The sequence below is a fragment of the Lepidochelys olivacea genome (assembly GCF_965140295.1).
Source record: "Lepidochelys olivacea isolate rLepOli2 genome assembly, chromosome: 14".
NCBI lineage: Eukaryota > Metazoa > Chordata > Testudines > Cheloniidae > Lepidochelys > Lepidochelys olivacea.
In genome coordinates, this window is record NC_140424.1 from 12,878,796 (window position 1) to 12,899,672 (window position 20,877).

At 39.0% G+C, this 20,877-nt stretch overlaps 1 protein-coding gene across 4 annotated transcripts in view; it reads left to right on the top strand.

Annotated features, from left to right (window-relative positions):
- The window catches only part of SPAG9 (sperm associated antigen 9), a 105,694-nt gene that overhangs the window by 54,500 nt on the left and 30,317 nt on the right, over window positions 1-20,877 (top strand). For all 4 annotated transcript variants that reach the window (XM_084647198.1, XM_084647200.1, XM_084647199.1 and 1 more), the window contains 8 exons: window positions 8,829-9,039; window positions 9,830-9,929; window positions 10,988-11,109; window positions 15,288-15,345; window positions 16,881-17,033; window positions 17,116-17,167; window positions 17,627-17,757; window positions 20,510-20,566. In XM_084647198.1, the coding sequence (XP_084503324.1) occupies window positions 8,829-9,039; window positions 9,830-9,929; window positions 10,988-11,109; window positions 15,288-15,345; window positions 16,881-17,033; window positions 17,116-17,167; window positions 17,627-17,757; window positions 20,510-20,566 (884 nt within the window). The remainder of the gene's footprint in view (window positions 1-8,828; window positions 9,040-9,829; window positions 9,930-10,987; window positions 11,110-15,287; window positions 15,346-16,880; window positions 17,034-17,115; window positions 17,168-17,626; window positions 17,758-20,509; window positions 20,567-20,877) is intronic.

Here is a 20,877-nt window from a genome sequence, read left to right on the forward strand (position 1 = left end):
GAGAGTGAGCCCCTGCCCTCCAGGATGTCATTGTTCCTCTTCTTCCCATTTGCTGGAAAGCTCTCTTGCTATGACCTAGGTCAAACAGTTCCCATTGTGTAGTGCTATCTACCAGAGGTTTCTATTTTATACAGTTCCTGAGGTAATCCTTTTGCTTCTGTGCATTTCCTCAATAAGCTATTAACATTGTTTGGCCTATTTACTGTTGTACTTGAAAGGCTGTGGGTGCTTTCAACCTCACAACGTGTTTCAGTAACACATACAGAGCCAAACTTCATAACTTCACATACAACGGTAACGCACACAATCCAACAAGGTATTAATGTCTAGCAGATCAAGACTTTTAGAACGATACCTCAAAATATATTTTGTACAAAACATATTCACCACTGTCATCTAATTAGGATATTGGGGTGTCAGGGTGTCACAAGGGCCTTACCACTAATGAACCCATCTAGTTTTGGAGGTACAAAAACAGATGCCTCTTCACAGGTGGATAAGTACCCCAACTCAGGAGATAAAACATTGTCTAAACTATAGCATACTTCATGATCCTGATAGATACAAAAACTGAAAAAGAAAAAGGATCTGAAGACCCTGTTGAAAACTTTGTCCTTTAGCAATCCATGAACAGAAATACTATAGTACAGTGGTTTTCAACCTTTCCAGGCTACTGTACCCTTTTCAGGAGTCAGATTTGTCTTGTGTACCCCCAAGTAATCCTCTATATTCATATTTCCCCATAGCAATTTCAGTTATTCAGAAATTGACAGGCTTTAGGAGGAGTTGCTTTGCTGAAATACAGGTTAGACTCGCGTGACTTGAATGGATGGAGTTGTTATAAAGGGGGTTTTCTGATCTCCTTCAGTCCCCTCCAGAAAATACCTGTCATTTCATATTGTCAGATTATATTTTTTGGCATTAGTCCTTCTAAAAATATTAACTTGTACACACTTAAAAATGGCTACCTTGCATGCACAATTTTTGATGCTCTCTATATACATATCTCAGTTTAGTTATAAGACTAAGTGCCTTAGGGCAGGGATCATTTCTGTAAGTTAGATAGTATTTATCTTACACAGTGCCAAGCACAGTGCCTATATTTAATAAATGATCCTGTGGAATGGCATGATGCACTGCAGTCACTACTAAGAGGAATATTAATTTCTATTATAGTTTTTAACTTGTATCTTGCCAGTGTCTTGTACTATTGCTTTCAAATACCTGCATTTTTATTCATGCTGTAGTATTTGAAGGATACACAATGGTACACCTAAAAACACTTCCATATTGGTGCCCAGGAGCAGCACAGACCAGGGTTTATCTAGATAGTTTGGAACTTTGTACAGTAAGGACAATATTGGGTGCCATTGGAAGACGAGATGTAGTTGTGTATTGCTTTCTTCTATCCCTATTCTGATTGCATTGCTTACAAACCACTATTTAGTTCTCTACAAACTTAGTGACCTAATTTTAAATACACAACTTAGTTCCATGAAAAAAGGCTTTAGGAAACGTTGCTTACAAAAAGAATGGGAGTACTTGTGGCACCTTTGAGACTAACAAATTTATTTGAGCAAAAGCTTTCGTGGGCTAAAACCCTCTCCATCGGATGCATGCAGTGGAAAATATAGTAGGAAGATCTATCTAATCTATACACACACACAAAACATGAAACAATGGGTGTATTTCACACTATAATGAGAGTGATCAGTTAAGGTGAGCTATTTTCAGGGGGGGTGGGAGGGGAACCTTTTGTAGTGATAATCAAGATGGGCCATTTCCAGCAGTCGACAAGAATGTGTGAGGAACAGTTGGTTAATAAACATGGGGAAATAGTTTTACTTTGTGTAATGACACTCCTAGTCTTTATTCAAGCCTAATATAATGGTGTCCAGTTTGAAAATTAATTCCAATTCATCAGTCTCTCATTGGAGTCTGTTTTTGAAGGGTTTTTTGGTAATATTGTGACTTTTAGGCCTGGAATCGAGTGACCAGGGCGATTGAAGTGTTCTCCGACTGGTTTTTGAATGTTACAATTCTTGACGTGTGATTTGTGTCCATTTATTCTTTTACGTAGAGACTGTCCGGTTTGGCCAATGTACATGGCAGAGGGGCATTGCTTACAAAATACAACTTGGTTATTTCAAATTCTTAAAATATTTGGGGAAGATATTTAGACTCACTCCTGCTTAATGGAATTACATTTAACACACACTGATTTCTGGAGCATATATTGCTATCAGTTAAATCTATAGATAAATCCAGTGTCCAAATGCAAGGGAAGAAATTAAGTAGTTACAGCAAAACAATGGAATTATACGGAAATCCTTGGTTAGTCCCTTATAATTTTTGGAAACAATTGATTCAAACTCAGTTGAGACCCTTTTTCTTCACAGCCACTTTCTGTTGGGCAACCACGCCATTTATTTGGAGCTTTTTGTGTGGTAAAGTCAATGGTCAGTGTGTGCTGCATTCTTCAGTGTATGCATTCGGAATACAGAGTTGGAGAAATGTTTGAACAGAGCCAACATTCATGTTGAGGTTTCATTCCCTGTGTGGGTGAGCTCTGGATTCGCTTAGAGTACAATTTCCTCCCTTCATTACTTGTTTACTAAAATATGAATCATTATCCAGTTGAACTTTAACCTTAACTTGGGGCAGGTGTTTTTTAACATTAAAAAACAACTTATAATATTTAATCACATAGCCTTTTTAGAAAATGGACTTCAATTGTTTGCCATAATTCCTTAATTTTGGGCTTCATGACTTCCTGAGTATCTTTGGAGGGAACGTACATATTCTTGGAATCGGTCAGAGATGTCCAATAGTCAGGTGTTACACATGCTGTGTTATAGTCTCCAGTTGACTCACTGTGAGATTAACAAATATTCACTCTTCCCATCTTGGTCACTTTTAAATTTGTGATTAAGGATATTGGTATATGGAGACAATGCAAGCAATTCTGACACTTCCAAACAGTTGGAGACTTTTCCAGCAGGTTGTTTCAGATGTTCAAAATCTGACACTTTACAGCTAATCTAAATTTGGTATTACATATGTAACTCAGTACAGTGAACTCTGTATTTAGTAAAGAATATGGTAAGATGAGGCTTGATATCATTGATGGGGCAGGACCTAAAAGTACTAAATTAATCATTAGGGCTTGAAAAATTCATATGACTAGGAACTTGATCTGGGGTAAATACCATTAATTTATGCATTTACGGTAAGATTTGCTTTTCACTTATGATTGCAGAGAACCCCTTCCAAACAATAGAGTACAAACTCATGCACTGTTGCCTGTCTAAATCCTCAGACAGCACCAGCATCTTTGCTGCTGGTAGAGCTCAACTGCAGAGTGAAATTAACAAGCCTCTAGTCAATTTTACTGCTGCTGTTAAGGACCCTGTGGATCAGGTTGGATTCCTGCTGCTGGCTGGGGGACAGCTGTAAGCAGCAGCAGAGGCAGGTTAAAGGAGAGCTTTATAAAAAGGTTGTTATAGGGTCAGCTCAGTAGGGAATGTCCTCCCCTTGCAATAGTCTAGAGGTTCTGGATTAGGATTGGGGAAAGAGAACTCCCTCTTAAACCCCTGGCTGCTGGAAGGTGGGAAGGCTTCAGATTTCACACTTACTAAGTGGAGGCCATAAAGGATGGAACCTCTGAGCAGGATTCAAGGAGAGCACCCTAGTAGGAATACAAAGCACAAACTGGTGCAGAGGTTGGCTTCGTCGCGGGATGTTGCCCCTAGACAATGAGGCCCTTCATCTAATTAAATGATCTAGTTTAGACTTCTGGTTATTGGGTGGAATAAACTTTTCAAGCCTTATGTCTGAAGGGATGGATGATGGGCAAGGCTGGGTGTGGTGTGTTTCTGCAGGTGAGGGTTGGTGCCAGAGAGAGCGGAGAAATAAATTAAGAGCCAAAGTCAGCATTTTTGGAGGAGCAGGGGGTGGAAATGGGATGGAAAATACAGGTGACATAGCAGAAAGCAGTGTTAGGGAAGCAAAAAGGATATATGCGGGAGAGAAGTAGAAATAACATGTGGCAAATGCAGGAGCAGCTTTAGTCTGTAGTAAGAAACTAAGGAAGTGGGAGTGAAGGAAATAAGATAAAACAAAATCAAGAGGCATAGTAAGTTACATACAGAATGTTATGTTCCTATTCGATGTATACTACAGATAAATGCAGAACATCTTATCGAATACACAATTGTTTATTCCTTTGAATGCAGGGGGGTGGGAGATTGGTTTCAGAACATGGCAGTACAGGTATATTTCACCTTGAATACCGGTTTTGGTCCCCAGGCTAATAAATTCTGGATCATTTTCTTAAGCCTTGTTACTCATGTGAAAAACTCTGTATTTGGAGGTCTGCTGTTCTGAAGGCTGTGCAGCCATTCTGGTTATTGAATGTTTTTCTAAAGTGTCAAGTCAAAAGGATGAGAGGGAGCCCAGAGTAGTGATTGCACAGTAGTTTCCAAATAAAATATGTACATTTCATAAGTGAGATGTGGGGTGTGGGGGAGAGGTGTGTTGCCTTCATGTTTGAGATGCATTGAGTTAGACAAATCTAGATGCACACCTGAAAGTATATTTATTATACAGCACCCATCATTTGTGTTTGAAAGACTAAAAAGATTGAATGAGCAGCATCCAGGTGGAGACCCTAAGCCCAAATACCTGTGAGCCCAAGGGTCCTCAGTATGAAAAGTCCTGTATACAATGGTCCAGTCTAAACTGAGGCTAAAACTGTTTCCTGAACCTGCTCAAGCAAGCAAATTTGTGGCAGGAACAAACAAGATAGTGTTAAAACTATTTGCTAGACTAGTTAGGGATCTCGAAAGAACATTTTTAAACATAGTTAGGGTAGAGCAGTGATCCCCAACACGATACCCGCGGACACCATGGCACCCGCCGGGGCATTTTTGTGCGCCCACAGGACACAGTGCTGCCGAGTGTGGCCGCCGGAGAACCGCCCACTGAAATGCCACCGAGACGTGTTGCCGTTTCTCAGCGGCCAGGTGTCTGGCACCCGCCACAGTCTTCTGGGAATAGCAATATGCTCTTCCCACAAAGGTTGGAGACACTGGGGTAGAGTTTGTCCACAATGGACAGATAAACTATTAATTTGAACCCATTTGGGGCTAGTCGATATATACATGTAAATGACTTGTGGGTATTGTGACACAGTAGACCTCCAGCTATGCCACTTTGTTCCAACTCAGCCGTAACAAAGTTAAAATGACAAATTTAAAAAGGAAACTTTTAACACAATACAGTCTTTGGAACTCATTGTCACAAGAAATGGAGGCAAAGAACAATTAAACGTATGGTTAATGAAACTATCTGCAGTTACATTACTTAAATATTATAGGGATATTGATCCTCTTGCTTCAGGACATAAGCCAGTCACTGACTGCCTGGAGTTAAGAGGAAATATTTTCCCAGTGCGTGATACTGCATTAATTGCCCATCATGGAGAACTTGTCTTTTTCTGAAGTATCTGGTACTGGCAACAGTGCGAGATGGAATACTAGAATAGATTTGACCATTTGTCAAATTTGCTACAAAGTGGCAATTCTTATCTTCCTGGATCACAGTGACTGTTTCATAAAATGGGAAGATCAGTTGTGATAGAGAGGCACTCCTGACGTGGAAGATGGCAGCCTTGTGGTGGTGTTTTAAATTCAGTGTTAATTGCTTTTTTCAGAGCCAGCTCCATTTTTATATCAAAATTGTGTGGTTCAACTTCAGAAATATCACTAGGGTTTACCTTTAGGTGATGTCTTCAGGGGTGATGGGGATAGTAGGTACTTTATATTATAATTCTCGGGGACCATGTGCACATAGGTATTAAAGTATATATTTTAAACGTATTCAGTGGAATCCCCCTCACACATTCGTAGGCCACTTTTCTTAGATTGTCATCTCGGAGACTGTCATGTATTTTTACAGTGCTTAGCAAAATGGAGCCACAATCCCGAGCAGGGTTTTTTGGTTCAGCTGTAATAAAAATCTGTAATAGTAATAAGATCTGGATTCATAGTTTAACTATTAGCTGTGATCCAAAATGTGCTTTAAAAGAAAGGGGAGGTTGTTGATCACCTAGTTAACCTCTTGGAGACTACAAAGAATTACAGTGGAGTCCCTGTCTGAAGGAAAATCAGACATTTCAGCAGTGTGAATACACAAAGGGTTTTCAGCTACATTTGAAGTATCACCTTATTTGTATATTTTACGTGTTTTTGTGCAGTGACCTTATTTCTATTTACATAACTTTTTTCATTTTGAATAATTCTGCGTATAAATACAGTTGGTATATTAAATCAGTTTTCCTCTTCAGTTTATTTCATATATTGTAGTGACAACAGAATAAAATTCAGAATAAATGTCTGAACACTCTAGCAGGAATGTATTTCAGCAGTAAATTCACATGCAGTCAGTTACTCTGAATAGAAAGTGAATTGGATTGGCATGCCAAACAATGGATGATGTTACATGAAGTATTGGTACAGAAAATTAAATGGCGATGGGAAGAATGCTCAGGTTTTTTGCAAGTACAGCACTGTTTATTGTTGGTTTGCATTGAAGCCTCCTCACCATCTCTCCTCCATCCCTCCCAAGGTCTTTCTTCAAAATGCAGCTACATGTTCTGCTTGCTATCATATTTGGCTTTCCAATTTGTAACTAGTGAGTAAGAGATCAAACAAAAAAAAAAACACTAGTTTAAATTTCCTATATATGTACAGTGCCCATCTACTACTTTTTAGAAGCTATACAGATTTTTTTTTTGAGGATCCTGTGCAGTCTGTATAATTTAATGTTCAAAAACTGGTAACATTTTCCTCTGTTTTTGTAATTTCCCTTAAGTATGTAAACTGGGTAAGTGACATACTGAGCACTGCCGAGATTCTTGTATCATTGAAAAACACTGTACCCTAAGTGTGTAATATTTTGTTTTTCAAAAGTGGTGCTTTGTTTGACTGTCTTCCTCTCCCTCAATTCCCTCAGCAGTAAAATTCCCATGTAAGCAGCAATAGTCACATTGTTTGGCTTCTCCCTATTTTAATAATCATTTAAAAATCTCATCTTGCAAAAAATTACAGATATGAATATTAAAACTGAAATCCTAATTAAACTTCCTTTGTGTGTTAAGAATGGGTGAAAATTTTTTGATAGTGCTGCATGTCCATTTATATATGCCCATTTTTATTTGCTTCTTAATTGAATGATCATTTAATATAATCTAATTCCATTTCTCCGTAATGTGGTTTTTTTTAAAAAGGGACACTAGAGATACAGATTTAGGCCAGTGAATTTGTGCTTCATAAAATGTAAACTTTGTTTCAACCTTGACTTTGGTTTTGGTGTCTTGATCTAAAATAATTTCCAGGGTCAAATCTGTGTTTTGCTTTTAGGCATATTTCCTATGTTTTAAATAGCTTGCTTGCAGCTATTTGATTCTTCCAGTTTTGTTTCAGAAGGCCTTGGAAAGGTTAAACTGTAATCTCTAAATCAATGTACTTTTTGTATGTATCAATCTCAGGATGTTTTATCTTTAGACTCAGTGTAAAAAGCCTTAGAACTGTCATGTTTGGCTCTTGCTATATCAGCGCTAGACTGCCCCAAGGTCCCTTTTGGCACTGTTTGGAGAAGTTAATTGCAACCCTCTTTGACTAAGTCCTCATTCTTGCCTCTCTCAGGTTAGAAGTTGGTTTATGGCTTAGACAAAAACCTAGCAAATATTCCCAATTCAAATTGTCACATAAAGTTCCCCATAACTTGAATAAAAGCAAATATTCTTGGCCTAGTAAAGAAAATAAAGCATGATATAAAGTATCTCATCTCCGGCTCCAAATCCTACAGGATATCGTTGTAGAAAACTGAATACTTAGTCTGTTTAGTGACTCGACTCAAATCTGGGTGCCTTTCTATCTGTTCAGAATCTGTATGTCTAGCAGGCAATCTCCGAAGAGTGTCTGCCCTGAGAATTGTGGGGAAATTAGCAGAGGAATGGTAGCGTATACTAGTGATGGATAACCTTACCATTGTTGTGTAGAGCTGTGCTGGACAGGGTCCAAAAGTGCTAGTTATTCTTAGCACTGGTAGAGCTGCACTGGAGTTGTAACAGTGGGAGGTTTCCCTGAAGTTCTCAATGTAGACAAGGCTTCAACATGCCTTTTCATTAGGGGAAGTCCTATAACAAAGTAGTCCTTTTTACTCTGCCAGGTAGGATTTAGCCACCTTAGTACACTACTGTGTGGGGACTTCATTGGTAAATGAAAACGCAATAATAGAAATGATTGATTCCATGCAACCAGCTTGACCAGATTAGTTTTCATATCAAACTGATTTCCTTTCCTTAGACATATTAATATTAATTTTTTGTCTGTCTTAATGTTCAGCAATCACCGTTGTAAATTAGGGTATTATCCATTTTCAGTGCTTTTTCTTGAAGTGGTACACGCAGTTTGTTGCCTAAGGAGGCTCAAATAAAGTTCCATTCATACTGTTGATCATCTTCAGTACCTTTTGGAGACTATTTCTTGACCATGCAAGCCAAGTCGTTTTTAGCGTTCTGCTTATTAAAACATATAAACCATAACCCTAAATATTAAGATCACCGAGATGTATCTAATCGCTCAAATTCATATGAGAGTCTGCATATTCTGCCACATCTAAATTAGCGCTTTAACTTGAATGAAATTAACATAGTGAGCACGGGAAATAAGTTCATGCACTAATGCTTTTTCTTCATTTGGAATCCTCCTTGTGTAAACTAATGCCTGTGACAATTGTGTAAACAATAAAACTTTCCATTTTAGGATGAACTTTCTGATGTTAGTCAAGCAGGCTCAAAATCGACTACCCCAGCATCAACAGCTGCTTCAGATGTGCCTGTGTTATCTGCTGAAACTCCCCTGAAAGAGGATAATGAAGAGCTTGCAAAGAGTGCAGATGCACTGAACAAGAAATCAGATGTAAGCAAGCACATTGAAGTGCAGGTAGCTCAAGAAACAAGAACTGTGTCCATCGGTAAGCTGCTGTAACAGTTCAGGCATGTGATGTGCTTGATATGCAATTCAATGCAATGCAGTACAAAGTCAGTCCACGGTGCCTGGAGGGAAAGAAGTATTTGTGTTCATACTTTTGGGAGTGCAGAGTACTGGTGAAGTTGAAATGAGGATCACTACTTACTTCCTTGGGCTGTTCACGCCTTATTTTCCATGGAATGTGAAGTATATCTATGTATTAATTACATTCCAGGGTTATTTAAAAAAACTAGAAAGACTAAATGAGCTAATTCCATCTCCCTTCATGAGTTTCCCTTACAATATATTTTGACTGCTTTGTTCTGTCTGGTTTTAAATATTTGAGGTAATGGTTTTTCCACCACTTTCTTTGGGAGACTATTGCATGGTCTAAGGCTTTGTCTTTACAATATGAATTTTTTACCTATTGCTAATGAGTTGTAGCTGAAGCAGTGCTCAACCTGATTTAGCAGCAAGCAGAGCCAAGTAATGTGTGTTCAGCACCATTTCAGAAAGAACCTGAAATCCAGGCATTGTAAAATTGAATTTTAAATTAAAGTGAAATAGAATTAGTTCATTAGTCCCTCTGTTTTGATGAATGACATCACTTTTTAAACATGTGAGGCCAGTATAGAATGACCAGTATATGAACTCAAGTTCTATACAATTTAGAGGCTTTGCCACAATATATGAAATTTGTCAGGAGGACCCCTGCATGTGACTCTCTTTAAGCCAATAATGTACAGAGCTTTTCTTGTATGTGACTAATATTACTTCCCCACCTCCACCCCCAGGCGCTAATGAAAATGAAGAAAAATCTGAAGTTCAGGCAATCATCGAGTCCACTCCAGAGCTCGATATGGATAAAGACCTCAGTGGATATAAAGGTTCAAGGTAAATTGTATACTGTGACTTGAGTACACAGATTAGGGTTTCAGAAGTTACCACAGTTACTCATTTTGAACTTTTTGGAGTTTTAACAGATTGAGAGCACATGTTGCACAATCAGTTCCCATGACCTCTTTTTTTCTTCCCTGAAGAATTCTTATAACAGCAAGTTTTGTTTTTATTGCTTGCACCCCCAGTCCAGAGCCCTGAGCCCCCCTGCAATCATGCACTAAAAGTTCCATAGTATGCTTACTTCAGAGAGTACTAAGTTTTTGTGGACAAGCTCTTAGTCTCGTAAGCCACTTAGGCACTGTAAAGGGGTTTTCTCACTGCATGAGCACTTCCTTGTGGTCAAGTGTAGTGTAGCAGCTGTTTTCCCCCTATGGTATCACCTGCTGAGGTTGCTCTGTTGGTGCTGTTGTCTCTCTTCTTGCAACTTGGCCCTCTGGCCAGGTCATGCTTTAGTCCACCACTTCCAGGGTAACTGTCTCCAGCCCAGCTATGGTCTAGTGACCTTACAGCAGGTCTTCTGTCTGTCCCTGGGTTCCATGGTCCTTACATCCCTTATCTCTGGGGGTTTCACACTACCTTCCTTTGTGGTTGGTAGGGGAATGCAGGCCCCCTCTTTACTTTAGTTGTAGTCCAGGGACCCTGTAGCTGGCAGCCAAGGTCTGTTCCCTCAGACACCTTGCTGCCTCCCTGGGCCGCTTTCTGGGGGATAGAAAAGGCAGGGAGTGACTGCAGACTCTGTCCCTGCAGCCCACTTTCTGCTACAAACTTCCTGGCTTTGTCTCTCCCAGGTGCTGCCATGTATGTTAATAGGTCTCTCTGGCTCACATTATCCCCTTCAGGGCCCATATGGGGTACACTCTTCCAACACTGGTACTTAAGAAACGTCCAGCAAGGTTTTCAGTTCATTTCTGTGTTAATGAATGAGCTATAAGCCAAACCATAGAGCAGCCATCTAAAATCACATTTTTCCTTTGCTGTGCAACTGTGTGAAATGTTTGACTGATAGTTGGTTCAGTTTTCTGACTTCTAAAAATTTCAATTCTGCTGCTTAGCACTCCTACCAAAGGTATAGAGAACAAAGCATTTGATCGTAATACAGAATCTCTCTTCGAAGAGCTGTCCTCTGCTGGCTCTGGCCTAATTGGAGATGTGGATGAAGGAGCAGATTTATTGGGTAAGACAAGTTAGTTGAAGAAATTATGATGCTAGTGTTTTTATAGCATATTTCTGGTAATTGCAGCTCCCTTTAAATATATTTCCTGAAATATACACTGATTCATTGGATTAAGCTCCGATTTCAGTGGCCTTGAAAGGGTATTAAAGTTCAGTTAAGTTAGTAGAATAAATGTGTGTGCTATTTCATGGTTAGGCTTCTTTAAGTGTGAAAGTTTTTTCTTGTTCAAGTGACTTCTGTCAGTGTCAAGAAAGGAACAAGAACATTGGAATCAGTCTGTCCACGTTTTGCTAAACCTCTACCGCCCTATTCAGCTTCTGTTGTGATGCCTAAATTTTTTGTGGATTAATTTGGATATTACTCAGTGGAGACAGATTCTATTTTCATTGAGGTCCTGAGTCAAGATTACAAATGTAATAGTAAACTTGGTGACTGTTCAAACCCTGATTCACTTCACTTAGGATAATTCTTCTAGTCTCTGCTGCCTGAAGCTGAATAAGGCTCCGTTTTCCTGTACTGATAAATGAAACCATCTCTTAGTTCAATGTGAATTTCCTGTGGTATAGCACACTTTTTAAAAGCACACATTTTAAAATTCAGCCTTTCATAAATTCTTTCAAGTGCTTGGTATTTGAATTGCTCTGTATATGGTATGACACAAGAATGTGTCTACTGCCTCATATATTTAGGATATGTTTCTTACAAAGCAATTCTTTCTCAGTTTTGAACAATCAAATTAACATTGCTTAAAACCTTTTGGGTAACAAATTGGGCCTCACTGTGCTTTTTATATTCATATTTGGAATTTTGCCTATGAAAGAGTTTGTGAAACAAGTTGGTGGTGATTGAGAACCAAACCATTTAGAATCACTTTAGCATCCCCCAGTGTTTAACAAAAAGCAACAACTCAGTAATGACATCTGTGCCATGAAACTTTTGCTGTGGCAAAACAACTGAGCCATTTTTCAGCATCCACACTTTATTTTTTTGAATAGATGGCAGTAGATATTATAGAACATATCTTAGGGCTTGTCTTCACTACCGAGCTAAATCGGTGCCGCTGCAGCGTGTCTGGTGAAGACACACTATGGCGATGGGAGAGCACTCTGTTGTCAACATAATTATTCACTGTCAACGAGAGGCAGAAGCTATGTCAGCAGGAGAATGTCTCCTGCCAACATAGCGCAGTGTAGAGACCATTTTAAGTAGATGTAAATTGTTGCTCAGGGGTGGTTTTTTCATTTCCCTGAGCAATGTAAATTACATCAACTTAAGCAGTAGTGTAGACAAGCCCTTAGAAGCAGCTGATTTTTGAGTCTGAAAATGAGCTGTGTAGAAAGCATTAAGAGCAGTCTGACTCTCAGACTTCTTATCTAAGGAGGCATGGTGTAGAATTTGCAAGAACCAAACGTATTTTTGTATAGTCTGAATTTCTGGTGATTCACATTGTGCACTTCCCTGAGTATTCCTTGTTTAGTGGGGAAAACTGGATACAGAGTTGCACTGGAACAGATTTTATTTTGAATAGGCAGCAGCGATGCAGGTTGTACCTATTGTTAGCTGCCATTGTCCCTAGTCTGGAAAGACCACCACTAAGGGGAAAAATAGTTCTGTTGTTTTCCTCATACTTGGGACTTCCTTGCTGAGACCACAAGCAATGGTGGTAACTGTTGTGGTGGTTTTCTGTGGTCATCTCTTCCTAGTTTTGGTAGGCATCCATAACTCACTTCACATGTCCTCATACAGTGGTCATTTTTAGTTGCTACTAACATTCTGCATTCAAAAATGGGTCCTTGAGATCAAGTTTCATAGCCCATTAGCAGCAATTTTTAGTGCCTGCTCCTAGTAGTAGATCTTACAAAATAGTTATTTAAATCTGTCAGACTTGTCCCCGTATTGGGCACCCCATTTTCCTTGAGCAAAAATTAAAACCCTTTTTAGTCTTCTCATTATTTAGGCAACGTTTATTTTGTTACTTATGTTTAGAGAACAATTCTTTTACTAAGTCTATTCCTATAATATGTGCAATTAGGCTTCTCATGTGTTATGTGGAAATATGTGTTGACCTACGAACTTGATATGATCATATTGGTAGTTTCATTTATGTAGCATTACAGCACATGGATATTTTTGTCTCAGAAGCATACATTTTCATAACTGTTGCATCACACACAAGTCACATCTATTTACAGTGTATTGAGTGTGTTTTTAGTGGATTATTCCATTCTAAATTAATGTTAGCATTGAGTTTCTAGTTCTGTAAAACCTAGTTAATCGGGATTCTATAATCTGTTTTCTCTTGGGCTGCATACCCAGGGGAATATTCTGGTGTGTATGCTTTTAAATACTTTGAAAACTATTGCTTCTACAGTTAGGCATTCCTGGCTGCTGCTTTCATATAATACATTATCTGCATTTTTTCTGCTTGGAAACATTTTTTTGCCCTTGCTTTCCAGCTGTGATTTATCCACATTCTTGACAATGTAGGGATCCCAACAGTTATTTGCATTTAGTGCAAATCATCCTAGGTACCCTTTTAAAATAGTTCTTCATATATAATTCAGTTTTTAATAATAAAAAAAGGCAAAGCTGTTCTTCAAACAAGCAAAACCTCCTGATTGCAATCCTTGGTTTTCTACAACTGTTGGCAAAGTGAAAATAGCTGTGATGAAATAACCTGTATATTATAAAGGTAACTTACTACTTTCAATCTAAAGTCCAGTGAGCCCTATAAGAGACCTGGTGTTCCCCTTTTAGGGGAATATGATACACTAATCACTCACAAGATTAAATAAACTTCAATTTGCCTATTTTAAACGTTACTTTTTACTATTAAGATTTGTTCATTTTTAATTTTTTTCTTTTTGCTTTATCAAATGTTTTGGAAGATATTACTGTGTTTAGGGAACTTGTTAAACCCAGACGTGCACACTGTTCTTTCAATGAGGGTAATTCCTTAAGATTTTTTTATTTTGCTGTGTAATGCTAACCTCTAATTGCCATAATTGCTCCTATTATCAGTGTGTACATAATGCTGGGCTTGGTTGTCTTGAAAATAATTTGATGAACAAGACTTACAACTATTATTGCTGTTTCATTTTAAAAATTAAAACAATACTTAAAATTCTACAGTAGATTCTACTTAAAATATAATAAGCATGCAGACAGTGATGTATAGGAACTTCCTAGAAATAAGAATGAACCTTATGGATGCATAAAACAATTGAAAGCATTTAAACTCAAAACTTGGAATTTTTTTCAGAATCGACTATTTCATCTAAATTTTGCATTGATCGGTTTAGCACTTGTTCCAAATACCATGCTTCTAAAGCGTGTCACAGAAGTGAAGATTACCTTTTGGTTCATTTAAAGCTTTGTTTATACCTGGCTAACTCATTTGGTGATACTCATTTATTTTACTGTCTGTCTTACATATCAATCTGCTTCAAATGATAGAACATTTCATTTCATATTTTCGGTGCTGGCTTTTTTAAATTCACTCTTACAGCTTACAAATCTCTTGATTTGTTATTGCTTTTTGCTCATACTACTCCTTACATTAAATGTTTCTTGTTCTTGTTTTTGCTGTACATGGAATGCATGGGCTATAAAGACCGTAATTTCTTTGGTAAGGTACCATCTGCTTTGGGGAGATCTTCAAGGCTTTCACACTATCTCTGAGCTTTCTTGTTCAGCATGTCCTGTGTGTATTAAAAATGCATATTTTGAACATAAAATATACTCTATAACCTCTTTTGTAGAACGCTTCATTGAATGTGCGCGTTGTAAATGGTTAAAAAAAAAAATTGTCCATGAATGACATAGATGTTCTATTTGACCTAGTAGTACTTTAACCTTTCCATAAAGCCTGCAATTCATTTGGGGAAAAAACCAGCAGACACTTTGTTGGTCATTAGCCAGGGCTATCTTTGGGCATCACCTGGGAAAGGATGAAAGCAAAGCTAAGTAGAGATGGAAGGGACAAAAAGCTTTAGATAGTTGCTCAGTGGGAGTATTTATGTTGCTTCTGTGAGGTGCTTATATATTCATCTCGTTAGGTAGATAAAGACAAAATGTAGATTAACCATATTTAAATAAAATATTTGAATTTGATTTCTCTGTTGTAAAAATATCCATTCTTTTTTCTGAAATTCATTCACTTACTCTCCCTTGGAAAGGAATGGGCCGTGAAGTTGAAAATCTTATTCTGGAGAACACCCAGCTATTGGAGACTAAGTAAGTGTCAAACTGTAGCTTTTAATTGGGGAGCACTTCCTGCCTCCTCCCTCTGCTCTCACTCTTTTTATCATTTTCCAAAATGGACCGTGCCATATGGGATCACTGACAAATGGTGACACTTTTACTTTAGCATTAAATGGTATATATTAGTATTCAGAGCAACCCGCAATTATGTGTACTATGTCTGGCTCTTTTTGTGAATCACAATGTATTTGATTTTGTCTAGAATGTCACTTCAATCTACTAATTATACTTTTGCTTGGTAGACTTGTATTGCACTCTGCCAGCGTCCTCCATTCCTGTTAGTATGCAGAGTATTTAAAATACAAAAACTTTAATGAGAGAGCAAGAAATCTTGTCCTTTTCAGTAATCTACTAGCTTCCAAGAGCAAAACAAGAACAGTGTGCAGTGCCAACTTTCTAATCCCTGAAAACCGAACACCCCTGCCCTGTGGCCCTCCTCCCCTGGTCACTTGCTCTCTATACCTGCCTCTGTCGCTTGCCCCCCATCCCCTGGGATTCACCTGTTGCCTGCAGAGCTGGGCTGGGAGGAGCTGACATGGAGCCTGCCTGCATGTCCAATCAGGGCATGGCAGGGGCATAGAGTGAGGCTGGGGAGTGAGGCACTGGGAAGGGGAAATTGGGACACAGTGGGGTGGAGGGGGTCCGCAGAGCGAGGTGCTGGGAAGGGGAAATTGGGGCACAGCAGGGCAGGGGGGACAGATAGGTCACCCTTGCCCTCCATGCACAGCACTGGTACCTACTTTGGAGTCAGGTCTGTCAGGCTGCGGGGTGGGAAGAGCAGCAGCAGCTGCTAAGCAGAGGTGCTCTCCAGGAGCTGCTGCTTTTCCTGCCCCGCGGTGGCAGAGGCCAGTTACTGCCAGTTTCCCTTTTCGACTGGACGTTCCAGTTGAAAACCGAACATCTGGCAACCCTACTTTGTAGGTTTTATTGGCAGAGTATGTGTGGCTTTGCTGATATTCTTTCTTTTAGGAATTTTCAGGGTGAAGAGGTCCAGTGTAAATAAAGATTTAAAAAAAAAATTTTTTTTAGCCCTAGGAACCTGACCAGTCTGTTCTCTAATACAGTTGTGCCACTTGGCCACTGTAACTTCCATTACAAGCATGACTGTTGTCAAATATTTTTATTTTTCTGCCTGTTTTGACAAGCTGCTGAAAATGTGTTCCAATTTGGAATTGAAACCAGCTATAGGAATTTATTCGCTATGTAGATTACTTGAATTTGAACTTTAATTTCATTTGGATGCTTTTATTTCCAGGTTTTTAGCAGCTTTAGAGAGAAGATGGTAACACGTGAAGTCATCTGTTTACAACACAGTGGTGGTGTTGCATGTCATGTACTTTTTAAGCTTGTTTTAGAAAGTTTAGAAACTTCTAGTTGCTGCATACAACATTATCTATTTGGAGGTTTCCCAAGTATAGGAACTAAATTATGCTAGTGTTACAAAGCTATGTGCTGTTAGGTTTCAGTGGAGTTGTTATAAAAATGCATTCCAAATGTTTGTCGCATAGAAATGCGCTGAATGTGGTAAAGAATGATTTGATAGCAAAAGTGGATGAATTGACCTGTGAGAAGGATGTACTGCATGGAGAACTAGAAGCTGTAAAACAAGCCAAGCAGAAGCTTGAAGAGAAGAACAAGGAATTAGAAGAAGAGCTTAGAAAGTGAGTGTTTAGTACTGTCCTCATGAAAGTTTAGCAACATCTGCTAAAGATTCTTTTAGTTATCTCATCTTTTTTTCTTTAGAGCTCGTGCAGAAGCAGAGGAAGCAAGACAAAAAGCGAAAGAGGAGGATGATGTAGGTGTATATTTAACACTAAGTTTGTGTCATGTCCTTTTCTAATATTCCATCTTATTGGTTTAATTCTATGGAACTTACGTGGCTTAATCAAGATATAAACTGTTTTCCATGTGGGAAAGAAGAAAAGTCAAGGGAAACAAAATGTCAGTTTATTTAGACTAACCTGCTTGAATCCTTTCCTGCCTCCTGTTCCCTTTAGTGAACTGGTTTTGACTTAGTTTCCACTGGCTATTTATTGATTTCTGGTTGGAGTTCATGGTGTTGTCTTAGGCCTACAGAGCCCAAAACTGTTTGAATCCTGGCTACCCAGCTCTTGCCTTGTGCAGTTCAGTGGCATTTGCAGTCATCCAAGACACTTGAGCTAATTCCCCTGTTTTCTAAGCAGAAAGTGGTGGTTGACCTCATGCCCCTGATATTCCTTTGTAGTACTATAAGCTTGTTTTTCTGTATGTGCAGAGTGATGTTCCCACTGCTCAGAGGAAACGTTTTACCCGTGTTGAAATGGCCCGTGTCCTGATGGAAAGAAATCAATATAAAGAGAGGCTGATGGAGCTTCAGGAAGCTGTGCGATGGACTGAAATGATAAGGTAAGTGACCTAAGATCCTTTGATATTCCTTTCGTATTGTTAGCAGATTGATTTCTGGGGAGCGGTGTGGTGTGGTGGATAGGACACTAGGTGGTAACCAGGAGACCTGGATTCTGTTGCCAGATTTGCCACTGACCTATGGTTAACATGGGCAAGTCACTTCCCCTCTCTGGGCCTCTGTTTACCCTTTTGCTGTTTCTTATCAAATTAGACTCTGATCCTGTAAAGATTTAAGCAAGTATGAAACACATACCATTGAAGCCAAAGGGGGGGACTCTGAGTCCTTGCAATGTTAAGTGCATCATAAGTCTTTTCAGCCTTAGACTGTAAAGGTTTTTGGGGCAGGAATAATTCTCTTACTGTGTGTTTGTACTCCGGTCTTCTAAGACAGGCATACAAACAATAAAATAAGATTGGTCTGGTCTGTGGCCCAGATGTGATCATTAAATCAGAATTGGTTGGTCAGCTCAAGTAAAAGGTAATTACTATAACTTTTTGAAAGGGTGCAAGAATTGTCAAATTTAAGAAATAAAGACTGGGAAATAGAAGCTGCCAGGCTTTCTGGTCAATATCAATACCAGCATGGAGTCCTGAAATTGACAAGACAGCCAACAGCTGATGTAAGTAATGCAGTGTCTAGACAGACACTGTGTCACCCTATCTACAGGGACATAAGCCCTATGCCTTTCATGGAGGTGGAGTTATGTCGGTGTAGTAGGGGACTTACATTGGTGGGACACTGCTGCAGTGTGTACACTGACATAATTAGGTCGGTGTAAGCTGCCTCACATTGACCTAACTGTGCAGTATAGACCAGGCCTAAGACTCTATTTAACTTACAATATTGCGGATTCCACAGTATTAGGTTTCCACTGCAGTTTTGAGAGCAGGAGCCCCGTTGTGGGGCTGACAGTGGCAGCTGCCCTGGAGCTGAGAGCTGGAGCCCCTGCTGTCACACCCAGGCCCGCACTCTCAGTCTCTGGCAGTCGACAGCAGAAAATTTGCAGGAAAACAATAGACTTTATTCCCGCAAATAATAAGGTCCATTATTACTTTTCTGCAATTTTCCATGCAGATTGCAAGACTTGATTGCAAGTCAGCTTCAATTTTTTGACAATCCTCCTGTAATTTAAGTAGGGCTTTAATTATAACATATTAGGTATGTGAGCCATTTTGACTCCAAAACTTGGTGGGAAACAGCATTTCCTCAGGTAGAGATGGCTCATTTTTCCATGGCTACTCTCTGTAATGGAATTCTGCTCCCTCTTTCTTCTTCCTTCCCACACCAGTAGTTGGCTTGCTTCAGGAAAAAGTCATTTTGTCACCAGCTAAATCCTAAGGAGTAAATTAGACACTGACAGGTAAGTTAAAAACAAACTGCAAGGTTTTGTTTAAAAGTGGAAATCTAAAATTTAAAAAGGAAACCCAAGAAAAATCATTGCAGTAAAAAAAAACAAAACCCAAAAACAAGTTGTTGCATTTCACCTGGGTGGTTTCTTTATATACATTGTAAGCTCTTTACCCCCAAAGTCTCGTGTCTCAAATATGTGAAGAGCACCCACTGCTCTTTTGAGCTCTCCTTATGTTCTCTCGCCATCACTTCCCTTCCCTCCCTTTGCTTCCTCAGACCCACTGACATCTGTACAAAATAGATTTAAGCACCTTTCTCTCAATTTACTGTTAAGGAGTCTCTTTTACAAGTTACAGTGGAACCCTGTTTATCTGATCTGGTTGGGAATGGGGCCAGATTGGATAATCAAAAATTTGGACAATCAGGAGAATGGGCAAAGAGCTTTCTATCCATTATTTTAAGATGCGGAGTTGCTTTTAAACTAGCTGGCCCCTCCTGGAAAAGCATTAAAACATACCCCCCTTCTTATCTGTTTATCTACTTAACAGATCATACAGACCCCTAGTTCTTGCAAACAATGTTTTTGTTCATGTATTAACAAGAAAACAGATGAGTTTTTTAACCATCTGTACACGTATTGATCATTTTTACTCTTTTTAATCCTGAACATTATAGTGTTTCTTAACCTTTTTGTAGCAATTGCCTTGGGCCGCACACCACAGTGGCCCCACAATGCTAAGTTACATGTTTCAGCTCCCCCCGGCAGGGCACGGGCTATCAGTTCCGGGCAGCAGGGCTGAAGGGTCAGTTTCCCACATTCCTGTATGTGTGCTGGTGGTTTGATTAATACAGAAAGATGGATAATAGAGGTTCAGATACATGGGGTTGTACTCGAATTGATGAAGTACAATGTTCTTTGATTTCTGGTGCTGAAAGTGAACATTAGTTGTTTGTCTTCTCTAAAGATTTGAGAATTATCATCCCAAATTCTTTAAAACTAGTGTTTAAAAAAAAAAATAAAAAAATAAAACCCACCCCAAACCTGAAAGTTTCTCTTTTCAAAAGGTTGCTTGGAGCAGTATTCACTGCTGTTACTGTGCCTTACAGAATAACACTATAAATAAAACTGGTATCTAAGACTAGAAGTAAGAATGGAGGGTGCTTATTAACTTACTTACTGAAAGGAGAGCACTTTTCAATTGCAGCTGAGTTTAAATGGGAACACTAGTCTCTAACTTGAGAGATTTTTCTGCATCTATGCAGGTGTTAACACCTTCAACTTCTATCTCCATGACTCAAGGCAGAGCCTTATGCTTAAATACCAGAGTTGTGTGTATTCCCATACACCTTACCTTTTGTATTATTGCTTATTTAATAAACTCAGTATTCCTTTTTCTTTAGAGCATCAAGAGAAAATCCAGCCATGCAAGAAAAGAAGAGATCAAGCATTTGGCAGTTGTAAGTACTGAAATACAGGCAGATACTGCCAAAAATCTCCACGCATTTGGTATTAATGCTTTTTGTATGTCAGTTTAATTGTTTTGTTTTGGGGATAAATATGTTTAAAGTGCTTCTCTTTTTGATACCTAGCATGCCAGCTCGGTAAGGCTGTTCTCAAAGACAAAATGTGTCATAAGCTGTATCCCATAATGAACAGTTGTGCACTTACTGTAGTTAGATACTAATGTGCTTCAAAGTAAGGGTACAATATTTTTTTATCAGAAGATGAACCAGGTTCTAAATACAGTGATTCTGAACATTTTTGTAAC